Source organism: Pseudoliparis swirei, chromosome 16, assembly GCF_029220125.1.
Source record: "Pseudoliparis swirei isolate HS2019 ecotype Mariana Trench chromosome 16, NWPU_hadal_v1, whole genome shotgun sequence".
NCBI classification, from domain to species: domain Eukaryota; kingdom Metazoa; phylum Chordata; class Actinopteri; order Perciformes; family Liparidae; genus Pseudoliparis; species Pseudoliparis swirei.
The window spans coordinates 7,948,022-7,966,696 of NC_079403.1; the positions used below are offsets into that span (position 1 = coordinate 7,948,022).

An 18,675-nucleotide genomic window follows, 5' to 3' on the forward strand; every position below is an offset into this window, starting at 1 on the left:
AACAGAGATGTTTTGATGAAGAACAGCATTACAAGGCATTTCGTCCACTAATTGTCGAGAGTGTTCCCTAAAAGTCAAAAAAGTAAACCTCTTGGTTAAGGAAGAAAGTTACCTCACTGGCCTGTCGTATCTGGACACATCACGTGGAGTTGGACCAATCGTGGACAAATTTCCATTTCGATACAACCTCAGAAGGAGACGCATCCTTCGGAGTCCGAGCATTGTCTGCAAATCCCAGAACAGAAACAGCTTCCAGAGACGATGCAGCCTTCAGATTATAAATAATCTCCGGAATCCCGGAGCCGCAGCAGTTTCCGTAATCCCCACTGCCGATTCGTCCTTCGAGTTCCTCCGGAATCCCTGGAGCTGACACAGACCCGGATCATACTGCATCTGGGTCCATGCTCCATACTCGGTATTGGCCTGATCATATTAAACTCCTGCTAGAAATCCTACACCCTCATCCTGCAGCTCTTCGTGGGATCGGCAGGGGGAAGCCGAGAAAGATGCACTCATGCACTTCATACCACAGGTATAAAATACAGAGCCACTGCATTCTTTGCTCGGTTCGACGTGAACGGCAGCCCGCCGAAGGCAGCGCCGCCCGAGGAGACCAGCCTGCTGATGATCATCTCAGGAGGCGCGCGTGCAGAGAGCCCTCTGGGGTGGACATCCGGAAGGCGGCAGGTCCCGACCCATCCCGGGCGCGCCGCTCAGAGCATGCAGACCAGTTGGCAGGAGTCTCATCTTCATCTTCAACCTCTCCCTGTCCAGGGCTGTTGTTCTGAGAGCCTTGTCAATGTGTCCACCATTGTCCCAACCCCAAGGTAACCTGCCTGGTAACCTGCCTGAATGACTGGAGACCGATTGTCAGTAAATGATTGTCAGTAAATGCTTCAGAGGTCATTTGTTCAATGACCATTGGCCACGCATGCTGCCCAAACTGGTTGCATCGGTCAAAACAGATCCACGCACGGCCAACGCACTTGGCACTCACCCTTTCCCTTTCCACCAGACTTCCCACCTGGAGATGAGGAACTGTTGTATACAGACAGCTCAGCTCACTTCTCAGCGTGCAACACCAACCGACTGCCAAGCTCCACCTGCACTCCTGCATGTGCAGGCAGCTGGACTGGCCCCTGCCGGGCTGGCAGGTGACTCGGGGTCGGGTACCACCAGAGCCGCTGACCCCCACCTGACCCTCCAGGGGAGCCCTCTCTCCCCTCTCCTCTGTCCCCGATGCACTAGGAGCCTCCTCTACTCCCTGTCTCCAATCCCATTGCATGACGACAACACAGCCCAACGGCTTCATCAAGGCTGATCAACGGCACAGACGAGACAGCAGGAGGGGGTGAGATCACTAAGGTGGTGGGAGGGAGGAGAGGCCTCTGGTACACTCAAGCCAGGAGAGGCCAGGAGGAGAGCAGCGTGAGAAACGGGGAGGAGAGAGGCGGATCTCCAGGGAGAGGAGAGAGCAGGAGGGATCTCCATAGAGAGGTTTCGTGTACATCTCCGAGCACCTCCATGGACCATGCACACGCATCCACGTGGTGAACCACATAACAACTGCACACCACGGCTGAGGAAAGGGCCAACAACCGCCCCCTCAGGCCGCATCAATTCCAACACCGCCACATCACCGGTCATGACAGGAACATTCTACATCACCGTGGGCACTACAGAGGCTGACCGTGAGGGCAACCAGTAGTGGTGCGGTCGGCACCGGTACAGAGGTTGGAGGTGCTTCCAGCATCCTGGGGTGTGTGCAGGCAGTCCATCGTGCACAGGCCAAGCGGATGATGAATATAATAACCACCCCGCCAAAGACTGTTCGGTTCCGCGTCAGGGGCAAACGACCCCGCAAATCACCTTCAGTCAGACAGACTAGGGACAGCTTCTTCAGTCAGGCAGGAGGGACTGCTGCATTCAGTCACACTAGACAGACACCACAACAAACATTGCATTATTCCACATTCGAATATAACATGGATATGGTTATATATATATATGTTTATATATATATTGATATGTATATATATATATATATATATATATAAAATTGTTATATATATATATTATATCATATATATTATATATATATATTATATTATATATTATATATGTATTTATATATATATATTTTATTGTTTTTATATTTATATTGTTGTTATTTTATTATTATTTTTATTTTACTTTTTTTTTGTGTGCTGTTTTATTTTTTTGTTTAAATTTTTTTTTATTTATTTTTAGGTATACTTATACTTGAAAAAACTGCTTAACAATAAAAACGAAACTTGAAACTTGTATCTGTGGCAACCGCCATATAAACTCTGTGTTAACTATGGAGTAAATGTCTAATTGTTTCCTCCCTGTCTCCTTTGGAGATCCTTGGCCTTCACGATGACACTCTCATTCATGATGCTGAAAACTTTACAGAAAAGGTTTATCCGTGGATGATTCTCGGTATGATCGTTGGGATCTACGGCTTTTTCAATATATGTAAGAGTTTTGTTTTTGCAGCGCTCATCAAATTAATGACAGATTCTTTCTCAAACTCAACACGTTATGTGTCAAGGAGATTTTTTGTTTTCCATGAACAAGCAAGTTTGTGCAGAGCTGATTGTTGAGGAACAGCGGTCTCCTGACTTTCTTTTGTCGGCAGGGTCATAGTGCCCTCTACTTAGAGCTCCACTGTAACGGCCAGTCACAGAGTGGGAAGTCAATCTCTAACATACAGTGAGTCATCTTTGACCAACCTCAGCTCCCCATGTGACAGGATACCCATCAGAATGATTAAGGGGGGAACGCACCATGTCTCTGTGTCCTTCTTGCTCCATGTCACACATCTTAGCACACACCACTTCTTTCATGACTGGAAAACTCTAATACAATCACTTCCACCATTGAGTGCAAACTACACTTGAAGGATGATGTCACTGTGCTCAAATGTTGCTGTGCTCTTTGGTCTCATGCAAGTCCTCTGCATCGCTGCAGACATAGGTACGTACCCTTGACACATTTCACCGATTGTGAGTTAAATGCACGAGAGTGATCGGATTGTAAGTACATTTCGTGAAGCTCTTCTGTTCTGCTCCAGACAGTGGCTCCTTCCTGATCTTCAACGAGAACCACAACAAGTGCATGAAGGTGGAGAGCGCCACGTCAGTGACGGTGGCCCGCTGTGACCCTCATGCCAAAGAGCAGCAGTTCCGCTGGGCCTCCGAATCGCGTGTCCTCAGTCTGTCCCTTAAGCTCTGTCTGGGGGCTACAGAGATTAAGGACTGGGTCAAGGTGCTCCTCTTTGAATGTGATGAGAACAGTGACCTCCAGCATTGGCAGTGCAAGAATGAGACCCTCTTTGGCCTCAAAGACCAGGACCTGCACCTAAACTGGGGAAACCACAATGAGAGGAGCATAATGATCGAAAAAGGCTCAGGGCTCTGGAGTCGCTGGAGGATATTTGGCACCGAGGATGACCTTTGTTCAAAAGGTTTTCAAGGTAGGAATTTTGGGGACAACATTTTATTTCATAAAAGACAAAGTCCCAAAAGTGTAAACTGTAGTGTCTAAAATTTATAAATGTTGGAAGGATGTTTCAGAAAGTCCTGCTAAAGACATTCTCGTGTAGAATCTTGATTGCAGTTCTTGAGATGTCCTTCTCTGACACTTGACTTGAACCCATCTGTGACTCAACCAAACTATATACTCCTGCATGTAGATGAGGACAATCTAACAGATCGACCTACAGCAGAGAGTCCACATCAAGAAGTACGCCATGAAGCCAAAAGTACAACCACAAATGTATATGCTGCACCTCATCTGCTCCGTATACTATGGTAGCTGATAGTGTGTCTCCACGGGTGTGGCTACAGTTTGAGGGAGGCCCTTATTCAAGATGTCCCCACTCTAGTGCATAAAGCAAGATCCATAAAGATACTGTTCTCTTCCATTACTTTGAAGAACTTGGCTGGCCTGAACAGAGCCCTGAACATGAATGACAGGCCTTCTTTCCCATTATAAGAGGACATCCTCGTTCATGCTTCTGTGGATGATCAGATACCGTGCAGACAGGCTCCTAAGTTCTAGGGAAAAAATTCCCAAAAAGTCACTGAAATGGCAGCATATCAAATGTCCACAAGTAGTTGGCCGATGATTTGCACGCTTTGCTTGTGTCATTTTACTCAATAAACATCTGATTATCTTTAGCCTGGCGGCACAGTACAATAGAGGAAAGATATTTGAGAAAAAAATGTATATACATAATTTGATGTTCGTGATATTATTATTTATTTATTATTTCTAAGTTATCAGTAGTTCACATTTGCCTTTTATTATTATTTTTACTATGTCTCTTTCTTTTTCGTTTTCTTTTTCCTGTTCTGGTTTTTTTGTTGTTGCTTGTACGACATTTTATGTTTTGATCCATATGTGTGTGTACTGTCTGAAAACCTGATCTGATGAGGAGAGACGGCATTCATCCCACGTTGGACGGAGCGCGTCTCATTTCTGCGAATATGACCAAGTTGATCACCGGACTTAATCCATGACAACCCAGGGTTCAGATCAGGAACCGGGAGCAGAGTTGTAGTTTAACACCCTTCTCTGCTCTTCCATTCGAGCAGTTACCCACCCATGACTTTAGAGTAGAGACTGTGTCTGTCCCACGGCCACTTCAATTAAATAAATTAAAAGTAAGCAGAAGAGGAGTCGTACACAATAACCTTATACAAGTTAACACCATTATTTCAGCAGTGCAACAAAATAGGTCTATTAAATGTGGTCTCCTAAATATTCGATCTCTGTCATCTAAAGCTGTGTTACTAAATGATTTAATATCAGATAATCACATTGATTTATGTTGCCTAACTGAAACCTGGCTGAGCCATGAAGAATATGTCTGCCTGAATGAATCGACTCCTCCAAGTCATATTAATACTCACATTCCTCGAGGCACCGGTCGAGGAGGTGGAGTAGCAGCCATCTTTGAATCGAGCCTATTAATTAATCCTCAACCAAAATTACACTACACCTCATTTGAAAGCCTTGTTCTTAGTCTTTCACATCCAACCTGGAAAACACTACAGCCAATTCGATTTGTGATTCTGTACCGCCACCAGGTCCATATTCAGAGTTTATATCTGAATTCTCAGAATTTATATCAAGTTTGGTTCTTAAAACCGATAAAGTTATTATTGTTGGAGATTTTAATATCCATGTGGATGTTGATAATGATTGCCTTAGTGCTGCATTCATCTCCTTGTTGGACTCGATTGGCTTCTGTCAGAGAGTACAGAAACCCACTCACAGCTTTGGCCACACGCTTGATCTTGTTCTTACTTATGGCGTTGACATTGAGCATTTGAACGTCTTCCCACAGAATCCTCTTCTGTCAGACCACAACCTCATAACTTTTGAATTTATACTACCGGAGTGTACTCCGTTAGTCAAAAGTTTCTACACCAGATGTCTAACTGACAGTGCTGTAGCTAAATTTAAAGAAGCGATTCCTTCTGTATTTGATTCGATACCACGTCTCAATATAACAGAGGACTCCTGGTCTAACTTTAGTCCGTCCCAGATTGATCATCTTGTTGACAGTGCCACAGGCTCTTTGAGAATGACACTGGACTCGATAGCCCCTCTGAAGAAGAAGACAGTGAGGAAGAGGAGGTTTGCTCCCTGGTATAACCCTCAGACCCGCAAACTAAAGCAAACGTCACGAAAGCTTGAACGCATATGGCGTTCAACTAATCTCGAAGAATCCCGCTTAGTTTGGCGAGATAGTCTTAAAACATATAAGAAGGCCCTCCGTAATGCCAGAGCAGCCTATTACTCATCAGTAATAGAAAAAAATAAAAACAACCCCAGGTTTCTCTTCAGCACTGTAGCCAGGCTGACAGAGAGTCACAGCTCTGTGGAGCCGAGCATTCCTATAAACCTTAGTGGTAATGACTTTATGAACTTCTTTAATGAAAAGATTTTAACTATTAGGGACAAGATTAATATTCTCTTGCCCATAACCAGTGCCAATCTGTCCTCAAGTGGAATGGCCTTGGAAACCGCTGTATGCCCTGGTGTATATTTGGAGGGCTTTTCTCCCATCAACCGTGACCAATTATCTTCAACGGTTTCTACTTCTAACCCGTCTACCTGTCTCTTGGACCCCATCCCGACGAGGCTGCTTAAAGACGTGTTGCCTTTAATTGGCGACTCTCTATTAGATATTATCAATGTGTCTCTGCTAACAGGCCACGTACCACACTCCTTCAAGGTGGCTGTTATTAAACCTCTCCTGAAGAAGCCCACTCTGGATCCAGAGGTGTTGGCTAACTACAGACCGATCTCTAACCTCCCCTTCCTCTCCAAGATCCTTGAGAAAGTGGTCGCAAATCAGTTGTGCGACTTTCTACATCATAATAGTTTATTTGAGAAATTTCAATCAGGATTTAGAAAACACCACAGCACCGAGACGGCACTGGTGAAAATTACAAATGACCTCTTAATGGCAGCAGATAAAGGACTCTCTCTGTCCTGGTCTTGTTAGACCTTAGTGCTGCATTCGACACCATTGACCATGACATCCTGTTACAGAGACTGGAGCAGTCGATTGGCATTTCAGGCACGGCACTAATTTGGTTTAAATCCTATTTATCAGATCGATCTCAGTTTGTATTTGTAAACGATGACGCCTCGATAACCACCAACGTTAATCACGGAGTTCCACAAGGTTCCGTGCTTGGACCAATTTTATTTACCTTATACATGCTTCCTTTGGGCAATATTATCAGGAAACACTCCATAAACTTTCATTGTTATGCAGATGATACTCAACTATATCTATCGATAAAACCAGAGGAGAGCAACCAACTCTGTAAAATTCAAGCATGTCTTAAAGACATAAAAACATGGATGACCTGCAACTTCTTGATGTTAAACTCAGACAAAACCAAGTAATTTTAATCGCCCTGAGCACCTCAGAGATCAATTATCTGGTGATGTGGATTCTGTAGACGGCATTGCCCTGGCATCCAACACCACTGTAAAGAATCTTGGCGTTATCTTTGATCGACTTGTCCTTTAACTCCCACGTAAAGCAAATCTCAAGGACTGCATTCTTTCATCTACGTAATATTTCAAAAATCAGGCACATCTTGTCTCAAAAGATGCAGAAAAATTGGTTCACGTCGTTACTTGAGACTGGATTACTGCAACTCCTTATTATCAGGCTGCTCTAATAAATCTCTTAGGTCCCTCCAGTTGATCCAGAATGCTGCAGCTCGTGTTCTCACTAAAACTAAGAAAAGAGATCACATCACTCCTGCACTAGCGGCTCTGCACTGGCTCCCAGTAAAATCAAGAATCACTTTTAAAATTCTTCTCTTAACCTACAAAGCCTTGATTGGTGATGCTCCATCATATCTTAAGGAGCTTGTAGTACCATATTGCCCCACTAGAGAGCTACGCTCACTAAATGCGGACTACTTGTAGTTCCTAGAGTCTTAAAAAGTAGAATGGGAGCCAGAGCCTTTAGTTATCAAGCTCCTCTTTATGGAACCAGCTTCCAATTTCAGTCCGGGAGGCAGACACAGTCACCTCGTTTAAGAGTAGACTTAAGACCTTCCTCTTTGACAGAGCTTATAGTTAGGGCTGAATCAGGTTCACCTGGTCCAGCCCCTTGATATGCTGCTATAGGCTTATAGCTGCCGGGGACGTTTTAGGATGCACTGAGTACCTATCTCCTCTTTTTTCTCTCCTTAAGGATGAATTTTCATCTCTCAATCACACCTTACTAACTCTGCTTTCTCCCCGGAGTCCTTTTGACTTCACGCCTCATGGGGTCATCGGACCCTATGAGACGGCATAGATCCTATCTGCCTGATGGATCGTCTGGGTCGTGGAATTCCTGCTCATGACTACGCCACTGTCCTGTTGAGACTCCGCCCACTGTTGAGACTCCGCCCACTCCTCCTCCCCACCGCCATCTGCCTGATGGATCGTGGAGGTCTCCATCGTGGAATATGCCTACTATGAACTATTCATACACTCTGTCATATTCATTGAATGTATTTTAACTCTAAATCTGTCCTTCTGTACACATTACATCTATTGCATCTGTCCATCCTGGAGAGGGATCCTCCTCTGTTGCTCTCCTCCAGGTTTCTTCCCTTTTTTTCCCCCTGAAGGGTTATTTGGGAGTTTTTCCTGGTCCGATGTGAGGTTTTGGGGCAGGGATGTCTATGTGTACAGATTGTAAAGCACTCCGAGACAAATTTTGTAATTTGTGAAATTGGGCTATACAAATAAACTGAATTGAATTGAATTGAATTGTGTGCCTGTAATAGTTGGGAGGGGGGGGGGTGAAAGGGTTAGGGGAGGGGCCGTCCAACTCCTCATCTCAGAGGAGCCTACAGACCTCGGTCTTTGGACGGTCCACCATTCGTACATTTTTTCTGTTGTTAATGTCTGTCAGTATGTACACGTTATGTATGTACTTATGGAAAATAAATTACTTACTTACTTACTTCAGGATCTGTGTCTCCTCAGAGGTTTTCACAATCGGGGGCAATGCCTTTGGAGGACCATGTCAGTTCCCATTTAAGATTGAGGAGAAGTGGTATGCTGAATGCACGGAGGAAGGTCGCTCAGATGGACAGCTGTGGTGTGCAACAGAGAGAGATTACGACAAAGTGAAGAAATGGGGCTTTTGTCCGAATGAAGGTCAGAAACACTGATGATAATCAAAAGCCTTTGGAGAATTTGTGTTGGACAACTTTATGAAGTAATCTATTAATCAAACCCTGCAGAATTGTCTCGTTGGTCTGTAATTTCTCAAAGTGCGATCACTGAGTAGGTCAGTGATGACAGGTCTGGTTTCTGACACCGACTACTTCCTGTCTTGAGTAGTCAACACAGCACAATCCTTGTTTTCCTCCTTTTTGGCCCATCGTTGCCCTGCCACTGTCCTAAAACGAAAGCCATCTCAATTGTGCTATTGTTCTTCTATGAAACCCAGCACAGTTGTCGACAGGGGTGTAGAAGATGTTTCTCACATTTTCCCTTTTTTTAGACTCTCATTGTCAATCAAATTAATTCTGATACAGATAATATTCAGGTAACGCTACTTGTGCTTCGCGAGGTAAAGCGATTCCACTCAGTTTGATTATTATTTGGTGTCTCTCGACCACAATGCAGTGTCCTTGGGTTGGGACGTTGACCCGATCACAGACGTTCAGTATCAGAGGAACTCACAGTCAGTGTTGACCTGGCATCAGGCCAGGAAGAGCTGCCAGCAGCAGGGAGCCGACCTCCTCAGCATTGTAGAGCTACATGAGCAGTCATACATTTCAGGTACAAAGTCAATCTTTCTGTTATTCATACTGAAATGTTATGTCACTGACTCTTTGGTGAAACACTTGCATTGTAATGTATGGGTTGATGCAGGGTTGACAAATACTTTGGGAACATCTCTGTGGATTGGACTGAACAGCTTGGATTTTGAGACTGGATGGCATTGGAGCAACGGTAACCCCTTCAGATATTTAAACTGGGCTTCAGGTAAGTAAATAACAGCAGTATGCTTGTTAAATGATGACAAATTGAGAATCAATGTTGCAAATGCACTTCTGATTGTTGACATTAAAACCATGATTCAATGTCTCCAATAGGTCACCCCTCGTCAGAGCCCGGTCTCACCTGTGCAACCCTCAATGCTGCAAAAGCCTCGAAATGGGAGAGCAGCGCCTGCGCCAAGAAACTTGGTTACATTTGTCGCAAAGGAAACTCTACCAGTCTGCCGCCACCTCCGAGTAAATTAATATAATTCCAAATTGTCTGGCTTATTATTAAAGTGAGTGAATGTGTTCTCACCTCTTTGGGTCTCTCTCCACAGACAAAGACCAGCCCAGCTTCTGCCCCAGTCACTGGGTTCCATATGCAGGAAGCTGTTACTACCTGCAGAGGAACAAAAAGATGTGGAAAGATGCTTTGGCTGCGTGTCACAAAGAGGGAGGAGATCTGGCCAGCATACACAATATAGAAGAGCAGAGCTTCGTCATATCCCAGTCTGGATACTGTAAGTGTGCAATAAGTCAGACCAACCACACTGCCCCCCCACCACCAATGTATTGCACCACCATCTTATTTATCAGCAGCTGGTCAGCTTAACGTAGGATAAAGACTGGAGTTTTTGTGGCGATTTAACTAATGAAATTTACTTTGTCTGTTTTGTCTGAGTTTTTGGGGGGAAAATAGGTGGATGTTGTTAACAGTTGACAAAGCCAAGCTAGTTTTTTCTCTGTCTCCGTGCTAAACTAATCGGTTGCAGCTTCATATTTAACTCACAGATGTGAGGGGTATTGATCTTCGTATCTAACGCTCTGCAAGAAAACCAATAATCGCATTCCCCAGAATGATAAGATATCAGAAAAAAAAATGTGAGAGATGGTTCCACATTAACATGTACGTGCACATTCAAACCCGTCAGTGCCGACAGATGTGCTCTGGATTGGCTTGAATGATCTGAAGAACCAGATGCTGTTTGAATGGTCTGATCACTCCCACGTCACCTTCACCCAGTGGCAGACCGATGAGCCGTCTCATGCCACCAACCTCCAGGAAGACTGCGTTGTCGTCAGAGGAAAGGTAACAAATGCCAAAGGTCATGAATGGAGTGATAACATGAGCGGTGCTGTTCTCATCTGCTGAATGTGGCCCGTACAGGACGGGAAGTGGGCGGACCACATGTGTGAGAAGACGTATGGATACATCTGTAAGCAGAAGGCCTCCACTAGACCAGCTGAAGGCTCCCAAGAGGAAGACAACCCGGGCTGCAAGCTTGTGAGTGATGCAACTAATGTTGATAAAGAGATCATACAACAAAGATTATATTAGATTTAGTCTCACTGTGTTTGTTTCTTTATCATCAAAGGGCTCAATCAGATTTGGATCTTATTGTTACAACATTGGCTCTGAGACAAAAACCCAAGATGAGGCCAAGCGGGCATGCTCAGAGGCTGGTGCGCATGTGGTGGATGTGACTGATAGGTATATTTTATTATTTATGTTGTGTTCATGTCAAACTTTGCCCCTTATTGTAGTCATAAAAATGACACCTGTTTTGAAAGCATTTCATTGACTTTGATTAGCTTAAGTCTTAAAACAAGAGTTGGATGGTTCAATGTATTTGAAAACGAGGAATAGTTTGTCTTTTAAATGTTAAATTATGTGTTAAAATGTTAAGTAATTCGTTAAAACTGAAGATTAATTTCCACTTAATCCTAAAATCTCGAGCTTTAAAGATGTCATTGCTCACCTTTCTGCTTTCATACGTTTTCATGCAGATATGAGAATGCCTTCTTGGTCAGTTTGGTGGGTTTGAGGCCGGAGAAGTATTTCTGGACAGGTTTATCCAACACAGACGACATTAACACTTTCAAGTGGACCACCAGAAGAAAAGTCTTGTTCACTCATTTCAATGTGGACATGCCAGGTACAGCACACCTCTCTTTGGCTGTCTGTGCTTCCTACTGTGAAGTGATGCATTTTTCAAAAGCTTTGTTTTATGAATAATTACAAGCTAAACTAATGCTGTTTATTATCAGCCTCCACTGCAGTTTATTTTTAGTGCTAATTAGAAAATGTTAGCTTGATAAACCCAAAGCACCCTTGAGTTGACACACAGCCTCACAGAATGTTGTCTCTGGACTCTGACGTCATCTATTGTTGTATATCATCATCAGCATTCATTATTTACTAAACACTTTCCTTGAATGTAATAATTAATCGTAATCTTCACACCTTTGAGCTCAGTTTATCGATATTTTTCTTATTTCTTACGGCATGTTTAATAAAAGACAGACATCAGGGATGCGTTGCCATGACAACTGGGGTTTTCGCTGGATTATGGGATGTTGTCAGCTGCAGCAACAAGGAAAAGTACATCTGTAAGAAACCAGCAGAGGGTGCACATGTGACAACAGTCCCACCCAGCACCCCCGCCATGAGCTGTCAGTCTGGCTGGACCCCTGTTGCCAAGAGGAGTGTCTGCTTCAAAGTAGGAGGACTGAAATAATCTCGGACAACAGTGTGATTTTAAGAACATGAAGCTCAATCTCATCTCTCCTTTTCCCTTCTTTAAAAGCTTTTTTTAAAAACAAAGCGGGAGAAAAGGAATTGGCATGAAGCGCAGGATTTCTGCAAGGTCATCGGAGGGGACCTGATGAGCATACACAGTTCACAGGACCTGAACAACGCTCTGTATGTTACCTTTATATACATATGTATATATATATATATATATATATACATATATTATTGAATAAATGTATATTTCAGAATATTTATTATGCTACTCAAATAATCAGAACTGTTTTTTTCTGTTGTAATCTAGGTTTCAACCCTCTGATCGAGCCTGGATTGGCCTCAGCCTTGGTACCAATGCAGGTTATGAATGGTCCGATGGGTCACCTGTATGTAGTCCTTCAATATTGTCACAAAAGGCTTTACCCATTGTTATTCTCATCCCTGGCCTAATTATGTGCATTTCCCCCAAACTGTGCTCTAGTTCGGCTATGAGAGATGGGACTTTTACGAACCAAACAACCACAATGACAACGAACACTGTGCAGAAGTCCAATTTAACTTCAATCGGTCCTGGAATGATGTGATCTGCGAAGCCTACAATCACTGGATCTGCCAGATAGGCAAAGGTGACATATCGACCGGTCTCATCATTGAGCTGCAGATCACACAGAGACATTTTATGTGATGTTTGAGTCGTGCTTTGTCCATCGTTAAGACCTCTTGGTTCTTGTACTTTAAGGTGTGACTCCCAAACCTGAGCCTGTCACCGTTGAAACAGGTACAGTTCAGCAGTGGCTTCTCCCGGAAACAGACCCAGATTCATTTGTTTTCAATTCGTCTGGTATTTAGTGAAATATCTGAAAATGTGTCTTATTCATTACTTTATACTAGGGCTATCAGCGTTAACGCGTTAATCTATGCGATTAATTTGGCCGCGTTAACGCACTAAAATATTTTAACGCAATTAACGCAACTTCTTTTTAAAAATTTTTTTTATATACTTTATTAATCCACAAGGGGAAATTAGTTCTCTGCATTTAACCCATCCTTAGTTATTAAGGAGCAGTGGGCTGCAGTGATGCGCCCGGGAAGCAACTGGGGGTTCAGTGCCTTGCTCAAGGACACTTCGACTTGCTTCCGGTGTTCGTTGAAGTTTTTACACTCCTCTGAGTGTCAAACCGCGGCAATACGGTTCGACACTGTTTCCGTTTTTAAAACATAAGGAGCAGAAATCAGTTTAACTCGTGGATGAATCAGTCGGGTTTCCTCCTGCTCCTCCTTCCTCCCGTCTCCCCCTCTGATACACAGAGGAACGGAGGGGCGACGTGTCGGGTGACGCAGCGCGGAAAGAACTCGTCACACGAAACCTTTACCGTGATTTGTCAATCCGTTTGTCTGTCAACATTTCGGGGGAAAAACAACCAATGAACACTCAGTAAATCACAAAGGACCTCCCACCTCACAGGTGAGGCTCATTTAGCAGCCTGTCAGTCAGAGAGCAGAGAACACGGCGTGAGGACAATTAGCCTCATTGTATAGTGAGCTGAGATTGTTCTGGAATGTTTGATGTATAACACGTGGGGGTGTGTCACATGCAAAAGACTTTAAACGGTGAATTTGTTTTGTTTTGTAAAATGTATAAAATGCCCCCAGCCAACAAAGGGTTAACGTGACATATTTGAATGTCAGTCAGTTACCAAGGCCACTGGTTCTGCTGCTGTTCAATGTTAAGGATGACAGGACCAATGGGGTCTCAATATACTTCTTTTTTTTACTAATCTGATGTTTCACTGAAGAAACAATTTATCATCCACGATATTAAATACCTCGCTGGCACTGTATATGTAGGAGCCTCTTTGAAAACACAGCTCTGTGTGAAGTTTTGTCTTTAAAAAGAAGGAAAACACTTTTAATCGCGATTAATCGCGATTAATTAATCGCAATTTCAAAATGTGCGATTAATTAGTTAATTTTTTTTAATCGATTGACAGCCCTACTTTATACATACTTGCAAAAATATTGGTAATCCCATCAGCCTCGGCTGTAATTTAGTGCGAATTTAAAAATGTTGGTGAACACGATAAACGTCGAAATTTGTAGGATACTAGCGTTTGCATTTAGCTAGCACTGCTAGCATGGCTGTAGACTCTTGTTTTCCATCGATCCTTGATCGTGTATCTGAAAGACATCTGATAACAGTTTTGTTCTCTTTACAGTGTACAACACCACTGAAGATGGCTGGCTTATATACAATGACACACATTATTGGGTCAACCATGACAATCTAGACATGGAATCTGCTAGAGCTGTCTGTAAAAAGAACTTTGGTGATCTTGTTGTCATCACAGGGGAGAGTGAGAGGAAGTTCCTTTGGAAACAGGCAAGACATTCTCAATACAAACTGATCTGATGTTGTGGCAAAAGTGCTGAAAACCTTGTTTGTGACAATTGTTTTTTATTTAACTTTATTGTAATATTTATTTTACCATGCTGATCCAACAGATAGCGAAAGAGTCAGGACATGAGTACTACATCGGCATGACAGCGGATTTGGATAAATCCTTCAGGTCAATCACACAACATTGTTTCGGCACACTGCGTAACCAGATAACCACAGATGTTTTGTTTTTTCTCATTAGTGACGTCTCGTTCGTTTTCCTCTCTCCATTTTCAGCTGGGTGGATGGCACACCTGTATCGTACACTTCATGGGCACGAAATGAGCCCAGCTTTAATAATAGAAATGAAAACTGTGTGACTATATACAGGGGCATGGGTGATTCTAACACTACACTGCGGTGGTTTCAGAAATATAAGCTAGTCCGACCAAATAATGAATTTCTTTTGAAAATGTATTCATTGTTCTCTATAAACTCTGCACTTAGGGGAATGGAATGACATTAATTGTGGTACTGAGCTACCTTCCATTTGCAAAAGAACCAAAAGTTTTATCAACACAACAATGGCCCCAACCACTATTCCTACGGGAGGATGTGCACCAGAGTGGCTCACTTTCCAAGGAAAGGTAATGAATAACTGCATCAAACACCAATTACTTCAATACAAAAGCTAAAACTCTTACTTCTACTCTCAGGATTCGATTTAAACTCAGATGTCCTTACATCTGTTCTGGTAAAATGAGTTTCACACTGGTTACCTACCGTCCCTTTGCTTATTATTCTAACACACAGTGCAAACCTTTTTTACACAGTGCTATAAAATATTTGTGGGGGATGACAATAAGAACTGGCAGGACGCCAGGAAGTACTGCATAAAGGAGGGAGGAGATCTGGTTTCTATCACCAAGGAGAGAGAGCAAGGCGAGTGTTTTCTTTGTGTTCATCTGTAAAGGTTACATTGTATTATGCAGGGACATAATTAAACCACAATTCTATGAGTTCAAGATTATTTGTGTCTTCCTTTCTAGCATTCCTGACAATGCAGATGCTGAACTACAATGAAGACTTCTGGATCGGCATGAATGACGTCAACTGGGAGATGCATTTTGTGTGGGCAGATGGCAAAGCCATTTCATACACCAACTGGGCAAAAGGGCATCCTGATGGACGTTTTACATTTAATGATCAGGTTATTTCACCTTAAACTTCTGTATTCAACATTGTGTCTGCACAAAGGTCTATCTCCACAATGTAATGATCAGATTCTTGCAGATTAGTTGCAAAGAACTGTGGAAAAAGCATGAAAGACACGTGAAAATCAACTTCTATAATGAGACACCCTGTCACCTTTATGAAAGAACCCTGTGTATCCTGACTTCAGACAGTTAAAATGTCAAACTGATGTTTGTTTCTTTTCTGCCTGACAGTTGTTTGACTGTGTGATAATGGTGGGAAGCAACTCCAACATTTCAGGAGTATGGAAGGAGGTAGATTGTCATTTAAAACAAAGCTTCATCTGCAAAAGAAACAGTGGTGAGCAATAGTCAGCAAAGCCACATCAACATGAGTTACAGTGAGAGTGTATATTTTCAAACATTGTGTAATTATGTATATGAAGACTGGAGACAAAATCAATTTAACATTTTTGGTTGAATAAGATTGATGGCTCATGATGTTCCTTGTCTACAAAGATTCTCAGATTGTAGTCCCAGCCACAACGGTGTTACCTCAGGCTTTCCATAAACTTGGCAATGACTCCTACAAACTGGTGGCCCTGAAGATGAAATGGGACGAGGCGAGGAGGCAGTGCCAAGTAGACGATGCAGATCTGGTCAGTATCCTGAACCCCATCACCCAGGCATACGTCTCCTTGGAGATTTTCGATCACAATGAGCCCGTGTGGATCGGCCTCAACAGCAATGAGGTAAAAGGCTCTACCTCTTAATGTTTACCACTAGTTCAAACTGGATTCTAAACTGAGACTTTTTGGCTACATTTCAACTTAAATGCAAAATCTTTTCTTTTCACAGACTGGTGGGCGGTTCAAGTGGACCGATAACTGGCTGCTGTTTTATACCAAATGGGGCACAAATGAGCCTAAACACAACTATGGTTGTGTGTATATGGATGTGGACAAAACATGGAAGACTGCACCATGTACCAACACCTATTATTCCCTTTGCAAGAGGTCATCAGGTCAGACAATCCTTCTCTTAGATATGTTGCACTGTCCATTAACAACTACTAAGCATCACTAACAATGCATTGGCCTGTCTCTTTTTCAGTTGTAGCACCAGCTGAGCTCCCAGAACTCCCCGGCAACTGTCCAGAACCAAAGAAAAAAAAATCATGGATACCTTTCAGAGGCCATTGTTATTCTTTCATGAGCTCAGTGATGGAAGACTGGGCCCATGCCTCAGTTGAATGTGTGAAAATGGGTAAGTTATGAAGAATCAAATTAAAATGTGTATGTGTGTACAGTTTTGACAGTGTGCTATTGTTCATCAGGTGCCACTCTGGTGAGTATTGAGGACCCTCAGGAAAGCCTGTTCATAGAACATAACCTGAATATTCTGCAGGACAGTGCCAAGTCCTTCTGGATCGGCCTCCACAAGACTCATGAAGGTGAGCTTGTCTTGCAATTAATTTTGCCAACGTGAAAAGAAGTTAAGTAGTGTCCCGATTACATACAAAACAGTACACTCTACTCATGGACTTTATTTGAAAAGTGGACGAAGTGACGTAACTTCACCTATTAGATTGCCCTTTTGAAGTCTCAAGTTTGTAACTTTGATCGTTGCCATCTTGGCTTTTTGCAACCACAAGTTATACAAAAGGGTTTAACGGAACATTGAATAATCATTTTTTTGCGAACAAAAAGATCGCAACTCCCAGACAACACATGGTGAGGTAGCAACCCGTCAATCATAAGGTAGCCATGCAGTTCCTGCTTTATCGTCTATTTTTTCTTAAAATGGGACCATAACTCACAAACTGAACATCATGCTGTATTATAGAAGACTTGAAACTAGTGATTGAGACCATAAACTCATTCAAGGACAATATATACAATATATATACAATGAGAAAACAACAGATGTGATTTGAAATGGTTTTAAATTATTTTCTATTGTACTGTGGAATGAATATTGTTGGGTTGTTGAATGCTTAGCTCTGTGAGTTTGCTGTGTCTCATTAAAGTAACGAGCCTCCCTGTTTCAGATGAGTGGATGTGGATCGATAACAGTGCTGTGGACTACGTCAACTGGAAAACAGGGATGCCAGAGTCAGATTCATGTGTGGACATCAGCTCTGACAGTGGACTGTGGAACACACACACCTGCACCAGACACAAGTCTTACATTTGCAAAATAGCCAAAGGTATATTTGATCAAATATTATGTATTTTGAAGATAATGTTTTAAACTCAAGTTATCTCACTGTTAATGCTCTTTAATGTTTTGCCTCCCCAGCCCCAGTCGTTGAAGAAGTTTCTCATGGGTCTGCTGGCATCACTGTTGCTGTAGTGCTAGTTGTAATCGCCATAATTGGACTCAGTGCCTTCCTCCTCTTCCTTAAACGGATACCCATCCCTGTCCTAGGAGAAACACCATTGATAACAACTTATACTTCAACAATCCCTACCGAGTCCTTGTAGACACCAAGGGGCTGGTGGCCAACATAGAGCAGAATGATCAAGCATACATGAGCTCAGTCCCAATCCAATATGAAGATTAATTATTATGGTTTCATATTTATTTTTGGTTCACTTTACTGGGAACTGGATCTCAACTAAACCCTGTAATATTTTTCCAAGATCACAAGGACAATGATTATATACTTATTATATTATAATATATGGTAATTCATATTCATCAATCAAGATAATCAAAAGCATTTGAAGACAAAACGCCAGTTAAGAATCATAACAGCTGAAGATGTTTCATTAAAAAATCATCAGATTTCTCTCAACTGGGATGTCATTATTCTCATCAGTCTATTTATAGCTTACAACTTCTGAATAGATTCTCAATAAAACACATTTCAAAACAAAACCGAATTTCTGGACTCAAATTTCCACCACGATTTGCTGAGAATGTGATCAAATCAAGACATACAGGACTGTCTCAGAAAATTAGAATATTGTGATGAAGTTCTTTATTTTCTGTAATGCAATTCAAAAAACAAAAATGTCA

General features: G+C 42.6%; 2 protein-coding genes across 2 annotated transcripts in view; one reads left to right on the forward strand and one right to left on the reverse strand.

Moving 5' to 3' along the window:
* Positions 1–9,953, reverse strand: part of hacd1 (3-hydroxyacyl-CoA dehydratase 1) — a 36,292-nt gene extending 26,339 nt beyond the window's left edge. Inside the window, exons 1-4 of the mRNA XM_056434344.1 lie at positions 9,868–9,953; positions 9,694–9,741; positions 9,250–9,323; positions 8,519–8,654 (exon numbers count right to left, since the gene is read on the reverse strand). The gene's annotated coding sequence lies outside the window, so the exon portion shown is untranslated. The remainder of the gene's footprint in view (positions 1–8,518; positions 8,655–9,249; positions 9,324–9,693; positions 9,742–9,867) is intronic.
* Positions 2,849–18,451, forward strand: LOC130206392 (macrophage mannose receptor 1-like). The gene is made up of 29 exons (XM_056434340.1): positions 2,849–3,000; positions 3,098–3,499; positions 8,545–8,718; positions 9,193–9,348; positions 9,442–9,555; positions 9,666–9,806; positions 9,890–10,072; positions 10,484–10,641; positions 10,720–10,836; positions 10,928–11,043; positions 11,340–11,488; positions 11,853–12,052; positions 12,140–12,255; positions 12,389–12,467; positions 12,563–12,707; positions 12,821–12,859; positions 14,298–14,461; positions 14,584–14,648; positions 14,756–14,856; positions 14,966–15,105; positions 15,292–15,400; positions 15,508–15,668; positions 15,907–16,012; positions 16,171–16,403; positions 16,510–16,675; positions 16,765–16,917; positions 16,988–17,104; positions 17,702–17,860; positions 17,953–18,451. Exons 1-29 carry the CDS (start codon positions 2,928–2,930, stop codon positions 18,135–18,137), a joined length of 4,221 nt encoding a protein of 1,406 aa, XP_056290315.1. The 5' UTR covers positions 2,849–2,927; the 3' UTR covers positions 18,138–18,451.
* Positions 18,452–18,675: the final 224 nt, after the last annotated feature.

Excerpts from the sequence above, each read along its gene's own strand:
- LOC130206392 (XM_056434340.1), top strand. The coding sequence starts at position 2,928 with ATGATGTCACTGTGCTCAAATGTTGCTGTGCTCTTTGGTCTCATGCAA. Across the intron at positions 15,669-15,906 it reads GTTTTACATTTAATGATCAG|TTGTTTGACTGTGTGATAAT; the intron begins GTTATTTCACCT and ends TCTGCCTGACAG. Across the intron at positions 16,013-16,170 it reads CATCTGCAAAAGAAACAGTG|ATTCTCAGATTGTAGTCCCA; the intron begins GTGAGCAATAGT and ends TTGTCTACAAAG.